Source organism: Solanum pennellii, chromosome 7 (assembly GCF_001406875.1).
Source record: "Solanum pennellii chromosome 7, SPENNV200".
Lineage (NCBI taxonomy): Eukaryota > Viridiplantae > Streptophyta > Magnoliopsida > Solanales > Solanaceae > Solanum > Solanum pennellii.
In genome coordinates this window covers 76,423,280-76,441,298 of record NC_028643.1, presented here as the reverse complement: position 1 = coordinate 76,441,298, position 18,019 = coordinate 76,423,280, and the positions used below count along the sequence as shown (strand labels likewise).

The 18,019-nt window shown below is 27.1% G+C and overlaps 1 protein-coding gene across 1 annotated transcript; it reads left to right on the top strand.

The window, feature by feature from the left end:
- Positions 1–5,272: 5,272 nt before the first annotated feature.
- LOC107024096 (basic leucine zipper 34-like) lies at positions 5,273–7,696 on the top strand. Its single transcript, XM_015224990.2, has 4 exons — positions 5,273–5,980; positions 6,152–6,242; positions 6,362–6,488; positions 7,015–7,696. Exons 1-4 carry the CDS (start codon positions 5,427–5,429, stop codon positions 7,146–7,148), a joined length of 906 nt encoding a protein of 301 aa, XP_015080476.1. The 5' UTR covers positions 5,273–5,426; the 3' UTR covers positions 7,149–7,696.
- Positions 7,697–18,019: the final 10,323 nt, after the last annotated feature.

Genomic DNA, 18,019 nt, shown 5'->3' with positions numbered 1-18,019 from the left:
AATAAATCTCTCTTTCTTATTCTCTAAACACTCTTGTCTTAATAGATTGATCAAATATCACAGCTCTAAATCCATGGTGCAATCCATGGCAGCTGAACTTTACACTATCTTTCATTTTCATTAGGCTGTCACAAACATAATTACTTCAAACTAGAAACAAATAACTAAGTCATAGTAATCCTCAAACTCAGATTGCTTCTTGAAGCTTGTTGTTGCTTATTCAATTCATTGTGTTATAATTTGACATTAAAATTGGATCTATGTGCAGGACTTAATATCTTACTTGACGTTGTACTCAGATGGGATAAATATTTACAATTGTTTACATACATTGTAAGATATATATATATTTATGATATAATAGTTCCAAATAATAATCACACTCAACTTTTATCCTTTATCAAATGCAAACTAGAGTTAAATAAAAATGACATTTAATTACTTTTGTGTAACAATTGTCATATAATTGACCTCTAGTAAATGCTTATGCAGCTAATTTAGAATTTTTAATAGTAAGTTAATATAAAATGAGATAAAAGTTTGAAGTTTTGTTTATATATATAATTTTGAAATTTTTGTGTGGTATATTTTTTACATAAAAATCTCATAAGTTGTAAAACTATTAAAATACTTTTAATAATTTATTCAATTTACCAAATAAATAAAAAATTATCAAATCGCATAATAATTATTACGAATTCATTATGGTCCGTCTTATGCACTAAAAATAGATGAAAAACTTTTCTTTTATTAAACATTAAGTTAGTAGTAATAAATTTGGTTGATAAATAAATTTAATTAAAAAAATAATGAATTTGAATGATAAAATAGGAATTGATTTAAAGTAATAATAAATTTTATATTGGTGAAAATAATAAATTTATTAAAGAGTAGTAATACAATTATATAAAAATTTAACATATGAAATAAATAACTATTAAATATAACTGTGGGATCATTAAAATATAAACTTCAGAATCTACGTTTTTGAAAAACTCCAAATTATAATTTTTGAAAAATATATAATTTATATCATAATACGAAATCATGATATGCAATCAACCTAAAATCACGTATTCGAAAAAACACTTGAGTTGGTATATTACATTGTCTCCCCATAAGTTGATGAAATTATGCTAAAGAAGGACCCACTCTTTTTATTATTTATACATTTAACACCCTTTGGTTTTTGTGTGTCCCCTCAATAAAAAAGTTAATTGTCGGAATGGTCCTTCAACTTTTAACAACTTTTCATTTAAGTATATAATTTTTGATTGAAATGAACAAGTAGGGTCCTTATGGCTCCTCCCACGTGCAATAATGTTACTTTTGTGTCCTATGGGCTAATACTATTTTCATGTACGGACCCCTCTTTGAGAATTTTCTTGGGATCTTCACCAATCCAAAAATTTATAATTTTAAAAAAATAATAATTTAAAGACAATTATGGTGAGGAATATTAATTAACTAAAATATATTAACCTAAAGAATCTTTGTTGCTTATTTAATAAAAATGGTATTTCTTTTCTGGATTGCACATGCTAATCTCCTTGGATTATCATGACCTAACTATCTTTTTTTTTAAAAAAAAAAAAACTTTAAATCTTAAATATATTAATGGTTTGGAGTTTTATGTGTCAATTTTAAATTTAAATAATTAGAATGTATTTTGTAAAGCTAGTTAAGATGCGTATAAGTTAACTTGAACATTGTATAACTAAGTTCAAATGACACATAACGTGTTAGTTAATTAACACATTTTGAGTATCTATGAGTATGATTTACTACACACATCAAAAAACATTGAGTCCAAGGGGTTTTAATTAATCTTGAAAGTTATAATATATGGGGTAACAAGAAAAATCCAATAATTGAAGTATGAAATTAATAAAAAAGAGATTAGTTTATGGAAACTTGTAACTATTATTTCTTTTATTAAATATGTTTATATTTTTTCATTTATAAATCTATGCGTAATCATTTCTGATTAATTTAAGTTCTTGTCATAAAAAAGTTCACTATCAAAGATTATAGTCTTTAAAAAAAATAAAATTTAGAGCTCAACTTAAATTCTAAACTTCTGATTAAAAATAGAAGATTTTTTATTTTTTCTTCTATTTTTGAAATATCATTTTTTAACACCATAATGAAATATAATATGAATTATGGAGAGCATAATAATCCCTCAAGATTCTAAATTAACCACGTTCGAATATAAAAAGTGGTGAACTTAAAATCAAGAATATGATCCAAGATTAATTGTTTACTCTCTAAAAATATAGCACAAAGTATTTCGTATTAATAGAGTTCAGAAAAAAATACATCATAATTCCTAAAATAATACATATTATTTGCATGGGTCGAACTTATGACATACCAACAAAAAGATAGCTTTTATATCGTAACGTATATATTGCTTTGAAATAAACTCTCGTTACTCCGATACTCTCTTTCTAATATTTTAATCAAAAACAAGATTAAAAAGGATAGAAAAAGAGCAAATTGATTTAAGACGTCCTATTCAAGTTAACTTGAACAAGGGGTTGGTTTTATTTATTTATTATAATTATTATTGTAAATGCATGACAAAGAGGGAATCAAAATTATTTTATTTATAGAATAATAAAATCAACGATCTCAAACTTTACAAAAACAGAAGATAATAATACTAAATTATATTGAAATAAACATATAGTAGTAAGTAGGCACATGCAGTAGACAAGTTTGCTGCGTGACAGAGCTATTTAACATGCCTTTAGAACTTATCACTAATCATTATTAGTGTCTCCCTTATTATTTATTTCTCTTTTAAAATAATATTTTTTTTAATTACAAAGAAAAGAAAAAAGAATCATTGATAATAAATGCATAATATAGGGTGATGGTGCAAGGAAACTACCAAAAAAATTAAACTATATAGTTAGGGATTTGGTTGAAGTCTTTTATTAAATTAATGTTAGAGGTGGGGTGTATTGGACCACCAAAGGTTTTATAGGGGAATACCCTTCGTTTATAGATCAGATATTTCGTATCTAAATTCTGAATATAAAATGTTTTTGATAAATATTACTAAAAATAGGAGCTATTTATGGATGCTTCTTATTGAAATGGTTGAAAATATTACTAACAAGTTGAATTTTATCTGATTTTTAATATGCTTTGTGAAATTTTTTTATTTTTAATTAGTTGTAAAAGAAAAATATACACTCAAATTGTAAAACTTTACTACACAGGTTCAGATCAATCGAACTTCAAAACAATCGGATGAAACAAAAAAAGGAAGATGGTGGTTTTTGGTCCACCACCAAAGGCTATATGGAGTATCTCCATAACCCTATCCTCTATTTTTAACCAATTATCTCTATTTGAGAATATTAGGAAAAGTTTAACCTCAAAGTGAAACTTCACGACATGAACTTTGTAGTAACCTAACATCAAAATGAATATTTAACGTTAGATACTGAAATTTTATGAGACTCTATAATACGTGTTTAATTCGAATTGAGACTTTAGAAGGTGCGTTTACTTTCAATTAGAATTCTTGAAGGTTACTCAACCCTAAACCCCTAGTTCATGCCTATATAAAGGTTTCTTAAAAGATATCTCAAAATATCTCAGAAACTCTTGGATATTTTTAAACATCGAGACCTAGATATAAATCATTCTAGTTTGAAAAATATACCACAAACGATCTTCGATTATCTTATGAGAGTAGATTAGAAATATGCCACAAACGACCCTCGATTCATGAATAATGGATAAATCTTATGAGAGTGGATCAAGGGAGGAGCAGAATTGTAACTCCAATCTTGATTATCAATAAAATATTTATGTTTCTTCAAATTTTATTTATATGATTTCTTTATTTTTTACATGTTTAAAATTTATTACGAACACAAACATCAAACGAAAAATATAAAAAAAAGACAAGAGGTGTGCTAGGTCTTTCTTTTTTTAATTTTTCTTTCTAAAAGGGACATTCACATAGCCTCCATGTGAGTGTGATTTGAGACAAAAGAAAGAGGAAGATAGGGGTATAACTATTACAAACAGTTCACATGGGGGGTAAAGAAGAAGACATGATTCTAATATCTTACTTTTTATTTTTCCACAAACTCATCTTCCCTACATAACCCCCACTATACCTTTATCCTTTATATTTTAATTTTATCCAATATTATAATACTATAACTTATGTTTTTTCTTTATCCAATTTGCAAGGATTTCTCCTTTCTATATACCATTCATTTTTAGTCCCTTATTTTATTTACAAAAGATTGTGTAAATGGTTATGACTTAATGGTAAGGGGTGCAACTATTTCACCAAATCAAATCATTTTTAAAATTTTTTGAATTCGAATGTTTGAAAATGAAATTTTTCTTGTTAGCGTGTGCTTTGATATGAATCATAATTTAATTAAATTTTAATGTAGATATCGTGCGTAAAATAATAATAATTTACTTTGTTACTATTTTTATGAAAAAAATAAAAAGAGGAAAGGTCAAAAGGGTCACATCGGTAGGCACGTGGTGGCTGATTCCTCCAGTTAATAAACCGTTGAGAAAAGACTAATTTCCCTCTCTTCACAGCTGTTGCTAGCTGTCCTTAATCCCTTCCCATGTGACTCACTATTCCTCTCCCTCCAAATACAAATAAAAAACAAAATTAAATAGTTTATCGAGGACATGATTTTTAGATAGTAAAATATAAAGATCGTTAATAAAGGTGAAAGGTTAATAGGTAATCGAATAGTTGACTTGGTGATAGTATAGAGCATCGTAGTAAATCATACGTAGTGTTTGCCTTTTCGTAACTAATATAACCATTCATGTGTTTTGTTGAACGCACCTTGTTACAATAGTTCCTTACATATATGTTCTGCATTGTGTTATTTTGTATTTGCCGTATCATTGTAAATTTTGACATTCAGTATCGTTTGATTGTTTATTATGTTTCAATTGTCACACTCTTTAGGTGTTCTTGTTCCTTTTACGTAATATTTAGATTTTTTGCTTTTGAATCGATGATATTTTGAAAATAATCTTTCTATCTTCACACGATATTAATAAGACCGATCATCATATATCCTACCCTTTGCAGATCACACTCGTAGAATCTCATTAAATATGTTATTGATGTTTTAGTGATTAAATGATATAATAATGCATGCCAATTAATAATCAAGTACTACATTTTTTTTAATTTCTTTTTTTTGTGTGTGTGTATAGACACATATCATATCATGCATTTATTTATATGATATGAATATGAAGTGTATAGGAATAAATTTTTACCAACTTTACCTCCTCAAATAGATGTATTCATAATACACCTTATTATATATCCTTACTTCATCTTCTTTACATCCCCAAAAAACCTCAATTCTTCAATACAATTGAAACTTTTACCAAAATTTCATTATTGCATGGCTCAACTACCACCTAAAGTTCCTACTATGGCACACAATTGGCCTTTTCAAAACATGCCTCCATTGCCTAATTCCTCCACCATCGTCTCCAATCACCACACTACTAATTCCTGGGTAGACGATTTCCTCGATTTCTCATCTTCACGGAGAAATTCTCACCGGAGATCAGTTAGCGATCCAATTGCGTTCGTCGAAGCTCCGTTTCTCCAGCAATGCCGAGGAAACGGATTGAGTAACGGATTCGATAAATTGGATGATGAACAACTTACTACTATGTTTTCCGATGATAGCGGCGCCGGTGCTGCGTTTGCTGGTACGGCGCCGTGTTCGAATCCGTCGAGTACGAATCCTTCTACGCCGTCGGATCAAGTCAGTGAAAATGAAGATCAGAGATCGCCGGTCAGATTGGAGGTTAATCTAGTGGTTCAGCCGAAGAATGAGCCCGGAGAAGATGATAGTGATAATCAATCGCCGGTGACTAGTAAAAATCCGGTGAATGATTCTTCTGATAATAATAATAATTCTATTGTGGATCCAAAGAGGATTAAGAGGTAATTAAATCATTAATTTTTGCATTTTGCATATGTAAATATTAAATATTCTTTCGTCCTTAATTACAATCTCGAGTTTAAGTATATGGAATTATTTATTTATTTTTTGTGTAAATTTAAATTTAATCCGATTCAAAAGTAATTAATTATTTTTTGTTTTGTTTTTTTTAGAATATTAGCTAACAGGCAATCAGCTCAGAGATCAAGAGTTAGAAAATTACAGTACATTTCAGAACTGGAAAGAAGTGTCACTACTCTGCAAGTATGTTTACAATTTAATTACTCAAAACTAATTGTTCATTAATTATTTAATCACGTGCTTTTAATTAATGAGTAATTAATAAAATTAATGCTAATTAACTTTTTTTCTTTAAAATCTAGACTGAAGTATCAGCATTATCACCAAGAGTTGCATTTTTGGACCATCAAAGGCTACTTCTTAACGTTGATAACAGCGCACTCAGGCAACGAATTGCAGCTTTGGCTCAAGATAAGATTTTTAAAGATGGTAAGTACTAAAAACCCGAACCGCTTATTATCGAATAATCACTTATTTATAAATTTCGTGTTGAAAAAAATAATTTTCATTTCTCTCTCCAGAAGCATTTTAGTGATAGATTTCGTAGGAACTGGATAGAATAATATTTCTGAATAGTTTCTTTCATAATGAATCGATATTGATGATAATAACAATATTGATATTCACGATCATACTGTCTCTGAAACGAACGACATGCATGCAATTAATGATTTGTATCAATTATCTGTACATTAATGCACTAATTATCACTCATTACTTTTGACTAAGAATAATTAATCATAGTGTAGCGACATAATTAACATGTTTAGCCAAAATTAAAGCTCTACGTAACCATAGTATTTAATTTTTTGAAACAAAAGAGGGTCTTGCCCATGTCTAGAGTTTTAATGCAATTAAATCCAGACGTTCATCTGAATCGGAAAATTATATGGTATATATATAAAATTGAATATAAACGCGATTTAATTTAATTATTTTCATGTGAATTTTGTAGCTCATCAAGAAGCATTGAAGAAAGAAATTGAGAGATTAAGACAAATTTATCATGAACAGAACATGAAGAAAATGAATACCGCCGATGAACCACCGTCAACGGCGGCGCCGATGAGTTGTACGGAAGAAGCGTAAGCTTCTTAAAATTGCATTGTCTTCAGCTAACTTGCGCCTTCACGTGATGTGTTTCTCTTTTCTCTTGTGGACCCCTGTGATAATTTTTAACATGATTTTAGGAAATTAATTCCTACTATTTAATTTAAAATAGTAGTAGGAAATAATTCATTTAATATTTTTCAAAAAAAAGCAAACCCAAAAGTTTGCTTTGTTTGTATTTTATTGTGTGACTAATTTATTCTACTAAAGTATTTATCTTAATTTTTGTTATGTTAGGGTTGAGATCGAGTCGATTTAATCTAATTTAATTTGTGAATCTTGTATTTTTTTTGTTGTACAAGAAAAAGGGTGGTTGGGAATTTTTTTTTAACATTTTGTAATTTGTAAGGGTAGTTTTGGGTTTTTAATTTTGATGAACTTTTTTTTTTGTATTGTAATTTCCTTATTATAAGTTCTGGTATAATAACTTGTATACCTTCTAAATTTGTTTTTAAGGAATGTAAGAACAAATGAGGAAAAAGAACATAAGGAAAATTTGAATGAAGAAATTGTTTTAGATGTTTATATATTTACTTTTGTTTATTAATTCCATACTTCGTGTTTAGTTTATGCATAATTAGATCGATAAAATATTTTTCTCACTTATTTCAATTGATGTATTATATCTAATTTATAAAACAAGATTATTTAGTAAGCTCAAATGCAATAGGTAAGACAATCTTAATATATTTCCGCGTCTGCTTATCAGGTATTTCATCTCTGTTGTATACTTCTTAGAAAGCCAAGAAAATATATCATCTTAGAAAGCCAAGAAAATATATCATTGATAAAGATTTGATTCTTCGTTCTGTAACTTGCTCTAGAGCAAGAGGAATCTTAGTAAATCACTTAGTTGACTATATAAATTTTCACCTAATAAATAAGGATTTGATTCTTCGATTTACAATTTCTTCCCTAGTTTTACCTTCTTCTATTTGGCTTTTCACGTGTTATTTACTTATTAATATAGTCTCAATTTTACTGTTTATTTGTGGATTTGGTGCATGAATGGAGTTGCAATAAAACAAGGCTAAAACAGCGGAGTAAATAAGCAATCAAACTTAGAAATTAAACGCTTAAAATATAGTAAGTCAAATTTGGAGAAATTAATAAATCTTTTGATTAGACACCTTATAATATAGTAATATAATTTTTTCTTTGCATATTTCTAGCCAATTCTTCTCTTACTTTTTCTTGATTCTCCATTATTATAATACCATTTTCATTTCTAATACTCTTTATAAGAAACATCTTACCCAAAATGGGCTGTGGTGATGATGCTTGTGTAGCATTCTTCATCATTAATTAAAGATTTTAAATTTGATCTCTAGATATTGAAAAGAATTTTATTGGGATTTGAAGGCGTTACTTCCACTTAAATGAATTATACAGTATACGATTTAAATTTAATCGGATCTTCAATACGATCACCAGACACTACATAAAAAAAAAAGTTGTTAAAGCTCATAGTTTTGTATTAACTTTTACTAGTTACTACTTTTGATAATATTTTTTATATCCATTATTAGACTATTTTTTTGCTAGCTTCACCAAAATTTGCTAAAAAGAAGGATTGATACCGTTTGATCTCTAAATATTGGGTCATAGCCCAACTTTTCCACACTCACACCAAGTTCTATTTTTTGTGTTTATGTTTCTATAGTTTATTTAATTATTAAATGAAGAATAATTATTATGACTATGTATATTATATTAAAGAAAATATGATATTTGAAATAGTGAAAATAAGATAGCAAGGGATATTAGAGAAGCCATATTAACTGAATTTGTGACGCAATGAACATTTATTAAGAAAAATATTCAATGACATAATTTAAACTACACTTTCCGCTATTGTCCATTGTGAAATCATAAATATAACTTTTGTAAGTCGTATAATTTGCCTCATAGGGAATACTCTAGCAAACTTCATTATAAAAAAAAGCAAATATAGAAAAAAAAATCGACATCCATCTTGAACTTTGAACAATTCAATTATTTTGAATAACGAAAAAAAGTCCCAACTTTCAGTTAATATGTAATAAAGGATTTAAGTTTTAAATATCCTTAACAAAACTTCTAATTACGCTTATAATTAAACCGATGAATATTTTAATGGGCTAGTTTTGTACCCTTCATTTTTTAAAGTGAAGGGAAGTAGTAGAAAATTGAAATTTTATGCATGTTTTATTTGGGCTAAACTAACGAACCTAATATTTTTTAGTATGGCTTCTATTTCATTGGTTTATAATCTGATCTGCATTTTTTGACAAGAAACCATAAATTATGGTCTCAAATATACACCCAATGCTTAAGCATATATTGACTATTTCATCGAAAACTCACTATCGTTAATCAGTACACATTACTATCGTTCGACTAAAAAAACAATTATAATAACTAAAAATAAATGAATAATCAGCATACACTACTATCGTTTGACTAAAAAAAATTATGATAACTAAAAATAAACGGAGATCGCGCTAGGTAAAGTCATGACTCATGGAGGCTACATGAAGATGATAGTTGATATTTAATTCTTTAGCTAAGCGGTGATCCCAAAGTGTAGTGAAATTAATATAATTGATGGCACGTTAGTTGAAACTAGTAGGACTAACCAATTGCAACTAGAGTATTATAGGGTAATGATAAATGGTTGAAAATTTATTTATTAACTTAAAAAGTTTAATTTATTTTAAAATAAAATTGATTTTTTTTAAAATTTTTAATTTAAAATATATTTAAATTAAACTGGTAAAAATATTTTAAAAGATAAAATAATATAGTATGAAATAAATTATTTTATTATTCTTATCAAATTTTATAACCAAATAAATTTTTTGAGTATTAAGTAGATTTGTTCCTTGTAAATGACGACATGTGGACTCTAATTTTCTTTTTTATATTATGTATAGTCGATTTGATTTATTTATTTCATCATTTATGTACTCAAAATAAATTAACTTTTTGTATTTTTATAAAATTGTACGACGGTGAATATACTATCTTCAAATTTTATATTATAATATTATAATGGATATATATATATATGTTATATATTCTTTTATCATAATATTTGGTGATTTTTATTTGTTGTTACGATAAATTGACAGCAAGTGTTCGTTCCTTTGTATTTGAAAAACTTGTCATGATTTCGTTTTCATTTTTTTTTTCTCATTCAACTCTACTTTTTTATTTTTAGCCTATTTTTTTATATTTAGGCAACCAAACTTGAAAAAAGAAATTCAGAAAAAGGTGTAAATCAACTTCTAGAAACCTTGCGTTCCAATTAGGTGTATATACTTTTTTTTGAATATAACTAATTCAATTTTGTATCAAAAATTCTAAAATATAATATATTATTTGGTTACTAAAGTTGATTTTTTTTTATCATTTTCAAAAAGTTTGAATTCCAACCCTCTAGAAAAAGAAATAATTCTTTAAGCTAAATACGTTATTTTTCAATATATATATATATGATGTCGGCAACGATACATCATTATCCAAAAACTGAAATTTACAATGTCGACAAAAAAAAAAATTAAAAACTTCTTTTTTAGAAAAATAAAAATGATAGGATTCAAAATTTTTGAAAAAAAAATCTTGTTTTTCTCACAACACAAGGTTGGATTTTATTTTATTTTTTCTAAACCATAAAGCTGAAAAGCTGCTTGTAAATACAGTACTTTTTATTTAGTATAGGGTTGTGTTTGGGAAAAATGCTTTATAAATTATAATTAAGGAACTTATGAAGTACTCCTAAAGCCTGAATCTTCAAGTATGATATACTTCAAAATTCAAATACAAAAATATCTGATTTTTTAAAAGTCGAAATAATATTTTACATATAGTAAACAAATTTTTTGACACAAGCATAAGAGTTTGAACTAAAAAAAAATTCGATGCAAGCATAAGAGTTTGGACTAAAATTTTTGAGTGTTATCGAACTCATAACTAATCATTAAGTAAATTTATTGTGTGAACATGACATGTAATTTTCTAATTCTTCTTGTTTAGCCCAACTATCAAATCTAACCATGAGCAGGTCGTAAAAAAGATCACATAAATAACCAAGGAAAAATGGATGGAAGAATTATCTAAATAGTACATGTTCTACTTTATCATAATTTCTAAAAAAAGATCATTAAATTTTTTTATAAAAATCTCCTCTCGCTGATACATTTCTATTCCCCTCCTTGATATATACCAGTGATCTATCCAGAAGCCCTATCACCTCTCTGACACATTCATTCCCTTTCGGATACATCTTTCGCGTATATATATATATATATTCGGATGTCCAATAATGTGCCAGAAATCCAATAACATATTCGAAATCTATAAGTTTTAAAGAATTTTTATAGTTTTAAAAAAAGTATAGAGATGTAATTAACTTTTAATATTGTGAATTTTATGTAAAGTATAATTAAAAGTTTCACAAAATCTATTTCCATAGAACGTATGGCCTATTTGGCTATTCAATTAAAGAAACTCACGTGGAAAATCAAAAAATAAAATAAAAATTAATTGATGGACCCCCTACTTTATACTTAAGAGTGACGTTGACATATATATATATATAGAAATAATAAAAGAGTATACATTAAAGTTTTAAATTAACATCTATTTATTCATACTCAATATTTGGACGTGGCTATCTGTTTGCTACGTATGGACGTTATGACAAACTTTATGGGGCCATATTAATGATGTAAAAAAACAAAAAGATATTTTAGGAATCAAATTCCTCCAATCAGACAATAATACACCCCCCCCCCCTCCAGGGGCACCATGCAAATATATATATGTATATATATCAAAGATTTTGAATTTGAAGTTTTGAAATATTGATAAATAATCACTTTTATTAGATGATATTTTACTTTCAAGGTGTGTTTGTTATGAAGTGAATTGTTTGGTAATGCTATTATCGACTATAACACTTATCTTGGTGATTTAGTCAAGAAGGAATAAAATTGTGTCTTTATTATCAGTTATAGCCTTTGGAATCAGAGACGGAGCTAGCATAAGTTAGGGGGCTCATCCGAACCCCCTTGGGTACTGGAAAAATTTATACATGGTTGACATTATTATATTTTTATGTATATACAGTAGATGTCGAATTCCCTCCGATTAGTTCGTGGTTTACTTTTTAAGATTTTGAATTCTTTATTGAAAAATCTAGCTCCGTCATTATTTGACATGATGATAAACGTTTGATCTTAACATAAATATTAAGTGAATCTTTTACTTTTTTTTGTGTGTTTGATATAAAAATTATTATCTTAAAATTATTATATATAATCTAGATAAATATTACGGATAATTGAATGGTCTGGATAGAGGCTACAAGGGAGGGATAAAGATGAAATGTATTCGAGGGTCGAGAGGACATAAATAATGTAAGATGTCATTTGTGAAATTTATTTTCTAGAGAACAAAACATTATCCAAATTTTATGACTGATCAAACACGAAGAAAAAATAAAAAAATATTTCTAAATTTTCCTCCATTTCCATTGCCCAACACGACCTTAATATGAAATTTTCATAAATCTAAATTTAATCAAATTACGTGACATGAAAAAAGGAAAACTATGAGGAGGGTTTGAGTGTCTCAAATTAATAATGTAAGGTCACTCCCTCTTCTTAAAAAAATAAAATAATACCAATTATTGTGTTTTGAAATTATGAAAAAAGATATTGTATTTAAAAAAAAAAATTTGTCAATATCGTTCACTCCAAACTTATCTAGAGATTATACTTTTATATTTAATGTAAAAAAACTAGTGTCATTAAGTTAGTATATTTTTAATAATAATGATAAACAAATTCTAGATACTAAAGTAAAGTAGTTTAAAATAGGGAAATTTACATAAATATATTATAATAAAAAATATTTATCATTTATAACAATAATATTTTTCCACTTGATCACTTTTAATTCATTTATAATACAAATTTAATACATATTACAAAGAACAATTTATTATTCACATATAATGCAAATTTTAATGATGAATAATACATTTGTCACACATTTTAATAAATTTATAATATAATGTGAAATTTTTTTACCAAATAAACATGATATATTTCAAAAAATAATTAATAATTCATATATATTACATACATAATTCACTTTTAATACATAGTACAGATTTGACAAAGCATTGCTATAAATGATAATAAACAAAAAATATCGCTAAAATCAGTAATTATTTTTTAAAATATATTAATTTATGTAATTTTTCTTTTAAAATATTCACAGGTAGGTTTTACGATTAGTAAAAGAAAATCAAATACTAATTCAACTTAATTAACCATTCGAGATAATAATAGTTTTTAATGTTTTTTCTGCTGTACCTAATTTATTACGTATTAATTATGATATAGCCACCACAATTAATTTATTTGTTTATAATGATGAATTTTGTACACTTTGAAAAATAATAAAGAAATTTGAAATGAATAAATGATATCAAATTAACATGTTCAAATTTTATTTTAAATAAAGTGAATAAGGAAAAATAAATAGAGGTAATATTTATCTATTTTTCGTGTGGAAAAAGTAATTAAGGATATTTTAATATATTATTATTTAAACAAATAACTGAAATTTTGGGTCTGAAAAGTGAATAAGTGTCACGACCCAAAAATAGGTGTGATGGCACTTGTCTTATCCCACCAAGACAAGTCAGCCTAAAACCCAATATCTAACAAAGTGCGGAAGTAAATGACAATCCAACAACAATTCCTATTATGAAACCAAGTCATATTAATCCAATCCCCAAAATCAGGTTGTCACGTGCACAAGCCTCTAATGTAAATATTAGAATTGAAATAAAATAGAAGTCTAAAATGAAGTTGTCTTTCAAGTAAAAACAAAGTCATAAACTGGAGTAGGAAAGTTCGCTGAGATGACAAGCAGCTACCTCACAATCCTCCACAAGATGCCTCGGAAACGAAAAGAATGACAGGTATCACGAAGATCCAGGCTCGTATCCTACAAAAATTTGTAGAAGCAAGGGGTGAGTACCAAACCACGCGGTACCCAACAAGCAAACCTCTAAACACAAGTTAAGTGAACAAAATACGGGCACTCCTTACACCATATCTAACCTCCACGCTACAGTCTAATAGTTTACAGTTTACCAAACACACAACTCAATAACCACACTCTATCAGTTTACACATTCTCAATAACAACTCAATATTCAACAGTCACAAGCTTCACAGAGAAACACTCACAAGATCAACAAAACACGTGTTCAAGTTCATCAATAATAAGTATGTGCAATGCAATGGAATGCAATGTCAAGTATAGTGATGCATGTCTTCCCTAACGATACACACCCGCTGTCTCTCAGTCCGGGACCCATGGGGGACATATCTGTCCATGCATCTGTCGCGGCGCACGACACGACCCTCGATAATAGTAACCTTCGCGGCGCGCGATACGTCCCTCGAAATATGATATCCATCGCGGCGCGCGATACGACCCTCGAAATGGTACATCCTCTTACCACAACCATGTCTCAAGTACAATGCAAATTACATGCTCAAATGAAAAATGAGGAGATAACCATTTTGATACCAAAGCTCAATTTACAACAAGGAATACAACACCAACAAATAAGCAACAAGTCTCCAAATCATTCTCAACATCACACAAGAAAATACACGAATTTCATACGCTTAACAAGGGTTTAGAAATCCACTTGCCTTAACCACTCGAATAATCACTCTGGGACTTGAGCCTTCCCTTTCCGTTGAGCTTCCAAACCGATGCAATCTATACAAGTATATATATTCACAATAAGGTTTCAGAACTAACAACACTCACACTTTTGTGTGTTTAATCTTGACCTAAAATTTCACCTCAAATTTATAATCAAATTCGTAATTACATTTCAACTATTATATTTTTCAAGTTCCAAGTCTAAGGTTAAGTCCCTCCTTTTTCTTTTCAATACCAACTCTAATAATCCACCAACAATTAATTATCTATCTTAGTATAACAAACTTAATATAATATGATAACAAATAATAATATATACATTGATGGAAGTCACTGGTATTAAAACCAGTGGCGGACAGCGGACAAACAACAACAAACATCCAAAAACTCAACTTGATTAACAATTGCACAAAACATTAAATGCTCATCATTAATGGTTTTATCTTTAACCTCCAATCACAATACGCTTTAACTATTCAATTCACAATTTAATCTAGCCATAACGATTTACAATATAAAATACCCACCGATCGACCATATACAGAAGTCTTCATATCATCCCTTGAATTCATTGTCCAATTACACCCTAATTTGATAAATCCTTACGTTTCTGAACTCTGGACCTTTCAATTATTTAATCTTTTCGACTATTCAACGCATCCACCAACGATTATTGACTAATCATATAAAATTAGAATACTTGAAAAAAAAATATGGTGAAAGAGTTACCTGAAGTCGTCTTCTCACTCTTACGATCGTGCAACTCTTTTTTTTTCATCTGTAGATTATTTACTAACCTAATTATTATATGACTTATTATAAAAGTGGTGAAAGTGACCCACTTATTTATTTCACTATTATTTTTCTTAACCACTAATTAAGTAAATTATTAAATTACCCCACTAATTTCATAATTATAATTATGAATAATACAAAACACCCATTTAAATCTATCGGAGAGTATATATCAAAAATAATTTTACTGCTCAAACCGACTAAATGGGTTGTTACAATCAATTAATTAACTCAAGTTACACTAATATTTAAAATTTCCAAAAATGACCTTCCGAGTCATTACAATAAGGTGAATGGTCCTTTCAGCAAATAATAAAAAGTGAAAAAGAGAAAAGCTAAAATGTAAATTGTACGACTTCATTTTTTATTTTTATTTTTAACTTTTTAATCTTTTTTTTTACCTTATGTTAGAGCATTTCGGAAGTATTTAGTCAAATTTTGTGAAAATCATGAGGAGTAGTAAAAGTTATTTTTCAAAAATAAAAAATTATGATTTTACCTAAAAGCCTTTTTTTGAGAAAAAAAATATATTTGGAGGTGGTTTGAATTGACCTATCGCATTGTTGCTTTCAATTCTTTTTACTATATGGAGTTTGAAAAAGATAAAAACAAATGTACTTAAATGTTTTTTCAAAAAAGTATCAACTAAAATAAAAGTCAAAAGTTGGATATTTCAAACATATGATTTTTAGTTTGTAGGTTATAAATTAATTTTATAAAAAGCTAATTGGCCAGTTTTAAAAATGATTTTAAAATCATTATTCAATCACAAATTATTTCTCACAAAAAATATAATTTTTAAAAAAAAATTAAAGGATGTAATATTTTTCCAAATAAACTAATTGATAAAACTTGATCAACTACATTATATTTAACGCTTTGCTTGCTTCTCACATTCTGCGCTATGTCCTCGTTCTATTCCAATTTTTATCTTTGAATTTTGATTCATGTCGAAAAAATTTATATTGACAGTAAAACATTTTCTAACAAAGATTACGTTATATTTTTTGTTATAATTGTCTTTTTTTACTCGAGGTTCAATTTTGATTATATTTAAATTTGTGTCAAAAATTTCACCTCCCTAACAAAATGAATCCATACAGAAAAAATTCAAATTTAATACTTTTTTATTAAAAATAAAAAATACTTATCACTCCATCGTAACTATTAGCGACATCCTTTATACAAGTAACCGTTGTTGAAAGTAACCTTTTGAAAAATATATAAAAGCTGGTGGCGTTGACATTGCCACGTTTGAAGTCTAATCACTTACCTACCCCCTTATTTTTCCAACTCATATTTCTATTTAATTAAGTTCGAAAAATCAATATAAATATCTATCTTTTAGTATTAAAAATAAATTTTAGTTTACTCTTAATAATAATGAGAAAACTTATACAATTAAGTAAATAATATATTGCGTTTGAAGGTAATTAGGACGTTATGCATAATTTTATATAACTGTAAATTTTATGATTAAAAAATCAGACGACAAATAAAAATATACTTAAAACATATTATAAATAAAGTTTGATCAAACGATCTACATATTATAGAACTAATATTGAAAAAATATAAATATGTATAAAAAGAAAATCTTTCCATAAATAAGATTCTCTAAATTAGTACATTTTGAATGTTATTATTGTGTTTTTCTTTGTATGAAAAGATAGATATTCAATTTGTATGATTTTAGACTTTTCATTTAAGAAAGAATAAATTAGAAGAAAATATATTTTATAAGGTAAAAAATAAACTTTCAATTAAGGTAACAAAATCAGAATTCTAGAAAAATAAACTTTCAATAAGGTAACAGATCAGGATTCTAAAAAAATAAACTTTCAACTAACAAAACCAGGATAAGCTTTATTGTATATTTTAACATTTTTCTTCAAAATAATGTATTAGTTAAAAAAGTATTCCACTCCTTCTGATCCTATTTAGTTGTCCACTTTAAAAATGACATACATATTAAAATAGTAATAATTAGTATAATGAAGTTATAATTTTACCCTTATCAATTATGGTTTCAAAAATGATAAATTAAAATTTGGGAATTTTCAAGAAGTTTAAATGAGGGTATAATAGAAATTATTTTTTGTCCTTTCTTGATTTATCAAAATTGATAAGTAAATAGGAACAACTAAAAAAAGAAATATAGACAAGTAAATAGGAACAGAGGGAGTATCAGATGAATTGGGGACCGGATGAGTATTTAATAAGCATTTGAATATAACATTTGATTGAAATTTGAGTTTTTCTCTTTAGAATTTTTTGAGTTGCAATTGAAAAAAATAATATTTAGAAATAAAGCT